Below are 3456 nucleotides of genomic sequence, written 5' to 3'. Positions count from 1 at the left end.
TTTTCGAATTGAATCTTTCCCAAAATGAACAACTAGAACTATCTGAAAAAAACGGAAAATGTACGTCGAAAATTTCAAAACCAGCGATATCCAAAACACCGATAAAATACTTCCGATTTTCTTTCATTTGGTCAAGTGTTTTGTTACACCTATCGATGAGCCATTTGAACATTCTCGAATAGATAGCTTTGCCAAGACCGGCTACAGCCCAATGCACCTGAAAAAATATTTCATTCTCATTTCATGCATTAAAGTTACTGATCATTCTTATAATTCATAAGTACAATATCTATTCTTCCTTGTAAATCTGAAAGCGGAATGAATTCAAACTGATAATCTATTTAACTTTTCATTCAGAAACATACTTGTTCTAAGTTTTGACCCTTATTAACCCACTCTGCGCCGACACGAACACGTGGCTTTGTTAAAGCTTTTAGAAATTCTTCATGATCAACGCCGAAGCAAAAGCCAGCATTCTTTGCATCTAAAACATGGCGACAGTAAAATTCAGGTGCTCCAAACTCTTCAATTATTAGAAATAGAAACTACGACACTTACAAAACATGATAGGTCAGAATGGGAAGAAATGACAAACTATCGAACCTTCCTCTCCGTCTGGTTCTGCTTGCTCTTCACGCGGTCGTTGCTTAAATTTCATTTCACCCATATGCATAATACCAGCCACATTACTGTAAAGGTCGCGAGTTTCATGATCTTCGAAGCCCATAATATCAAATGCTTCCTGAAACAATACAATGAAATGATAAAAATGAAATTTTAAGTTACATTTAATCCGATCTGTTTAGGTAAGCAATTATACCTGCGTGATTTTCATTTCCTCCTTGTCATTCACACCATCGATGGTCAGTTCTGCTTGGGAACAAAAGTGATAATACTTGATATCATTAGTCAAGCGTAATTCTTCTGCAAATTAATACATTTTTAATTTTTTCATTATAATTTCCAAGAAAATAGAAAGCTATACTTGTTTCATTTCAAATATTCAGTTTTTGCTAAATAAGATAAGATGTTGTCGTAATGCTAACCTCTTATTTTCGGATGAAAACCAGACATAAGCTGATAATAAATATGATAACTACGTTCACCAGGAGCTTGTCGCACAACGCGTGACTTTTCAAAAAGATCTGAAAAAATTTCTTAAATTTCTGAGCAAAATTTCTGAGCAATTTCTGAGCAAGTAAACGGAAATTTGAGAGATAATTAATTAATATACGAAAGGATAGTGTCAACTCTAATTTTTTTGACACAAATCTTACTATTTTAATAAATTGGAAAAAACAGAGAAAAAAAACTCACAGTGTTCGATATCGCCACCGGAAAGTTTGCCATCTTTGGTGAAATGAGTTCGAATGAATTTGCCGAATCGTGAAGAATTGTTGTTTCGAACCGTTTTTGCATTACCTGTAAGCATGATTGTATTTCAGAAGCTCAGTACTTTACTGCTGTACAATATTATAAACTCTGTGTCTTTCTTATAAGTGAACTACAAAATAATTCTTAATTAAAAATTCTTTGAACTTTTTTTCCTAAGTAAAGCATAAGATTAGGTATAAAGTGAGTAACTAAATTTTGTAATTCAGTTACTTTTAATTTATCAAACCCTAATTTTTGAATTGCAGTAACAAGAAGAAGTTTCTGGGAGGAATATATAATTCTTGCAATTAACTTACCGAAAGCTTCCAGTACTGGATTAGTTTGCACGATTTGTTCCTCCAGAGTTCCCTAAATTTTTGAAAGATGACTTACTAAGTCTTGATGAAATGGCTTTTATCGAAATTTTCTAGATTATAGTTCCGGAGGCAATTGCTTTGAATAGAGCTTACACAGAGACTGATTTAAGAACTTTAGCCATCATTATCGTCTAAAGAAAGCTTTGAAACATGATATTGGTCATAAACGTTTTCAAATTCAACGACAATCAAGTGGGAATCCAAGTCGGCCAACTAATTTGTAGATTTTTTTCCAGGAATTTATTAATTTCTAATTTTTTCAATAGTTTGAAATTATATTGAATTACACATACTCCCTTCTTGCCTTCTTCCTTCTTCTGCTGCGTGGCACCAACAATAGCAAAATATGCAATAACTTTTTTTGTATTCTCAGTTTTACCAGCGCCAGATTCACCGGTAATCAGCATTGATTGATTCTCATGATCTAGAATTAAATTAGAGTATAACTGGAGTTATTTTTCTTGGTTAGACATCAGTGCAAAGATCATATAATTACTAAAATTGCGTCATAATCCTAAGTCATATCGACATTACCAAACAACCGGAATCGCTTCATAATTACTGTAAAGCTTTCGTTATCAACTATTTTTAATTTACCTCTACACTTAGTATTAAATTAACAAATAATATGTTTTCATTTAATAAAGTCATAACCAATCATACCAATGAGAATATTTCGATATGCTTCATCAGATACGGCGAATAAATGTGGTGGCATTTCGTTTCGTCTTTTACCCATATAGTGTTTAATGATAGATGGGCTATAGATGGGCAAACGCTTATACGGATTAATTACCACACAGAAGAGGCCAGAATATGTCTAAAATATATGATCAAACTAAATATATCATAATAAATTAGCTAATTTTTTCAATACTTCAATATATTTAAGATCTAATACGAGTAGCCAAGGAAAATTTTAATTTTCATGATTTGTGAAATTCGATCATAGTTCGATATTAAGCTTACATAAATCATCATAGAGTAGTATCGCTCTTTTAAATTGTTAAGTACAGAAGCTTCATTCAAAAATGTCAAGTTGGCCATATCTTCGGTTTTACTGAATTTAGGAGGATTCATTTCCTGAACTTCCTCCTTTTTCAGCGTAATTTCATTGCCCTTTACAGTAACCACCGTTACATTATCGCCTGCTGATGATTTTATTTCAGCAGCAATAAAACCTGCAAAATTCAGAATCTATCAAGAATCGCTCTATGATAAATTTATTTCAAATTATTAAAAAGTTCATCCATTTAATCTCTTCTTTTTGTCATGATTTGATTTATCGCTCTCTTGAAAAATGTTTGTTTTTTTTATCTCAACATACCGTCTTCAGTATCGGGAATCCAGCAGTTCTTCTTGGAATCAAATGGCTTTGCAGCATATTGTGATTTTCTTCTCGACTAACCTCCAAATACGGATAACCATCGTCTTCCTCAAATTTGCATAATTCAACATTTTCTTCATCTGCTGCCATCCTTGCTCGAAAATGCTAAAACGAACAAACATCTGCACTTATCACTTCATACTTATGAGAATAAATCAAAATGCGATCATCATCAATGCTATCTAACATGAAATCATACAAAGAAATCAAAAGTCGAGAACATGCATTGTATGAAATAAAACATTGATATTAGTGCTTTGGAAATTTGTACTATTTTAGAGATTTTCTACAAGAGCGAGTGAATTTTTCTATTCCAAT

The 3456-nt window shown here is 32.3% G+C and overlaps 1 protein-coding gene across 1 annotated transcript in view; it reads right to left on the bottom strand.

Moving 5' to 3' along the window:
• Positions 1 to 3228, bottom strand: part of LOAG_16482 (myosin tail family protein) — a gene marked incomplete at both ends in the record, with an annotated part of 13927 nt that extends 10699 nt beyond the window's left edge. The window contains 12 exons of the mRNA XM_020449134.1: positions 65 to 217; positions 366 to 484; positions 604 to 742; positions 821 to 924; positions 1047 to 1145; positions 1318 to 1422; positions 1692 to 1743; positions 2045 to 2175; positions 2415 to 2571; positions 2721 to 2932; positions 3079 to 3109; positions 3160 to 3228. Of these exons, the coding sequence (XP_020307394.1) occupies positions 65 to 217; positions 366 to 484; positions 604 to 742; positions 821 to 924; positions 1047 to 1145; positions 1318 to 1422; positions 1692 to 1743; positions 2045 to 2175; positions 2415 to 2571; positions 2721 to 2932; positions 3079 to 3109; positions 3160 to 3228 (1371 nt within the window). The remainder of the gene's footprint in view (positions 1 to 64; positions 218 to 365; positions 485 to 603; positions 743 to 820; positions 925 to 1046; positions 1146 to 1317; positions 1423 to 1691; positions 1744 to 2044; positions 2176 to 2414; positions 2572 to 2720; positions 2933 to 3078; positions 3110 to 3159) is intronic.
• Between the last annotated feature and the right edge of the window lie 228 nt (positions 3229 to 3456).

The sequence above is a fragment of the Loa loa genome (genome assembly GCF_000183805.2).
Source record: "Loa loa unplaced genomic scaffold supercont3.5, whole genome shotgun sequence".
NCBI lineage: Eukaryota > Metazoa > Nematoda > Chromadorea > Rhabditida > Onchocercidae > Loa > Loa loa.
This window is presented reverse-complemented; position numbering and strand designations above follow the sequence as displayed.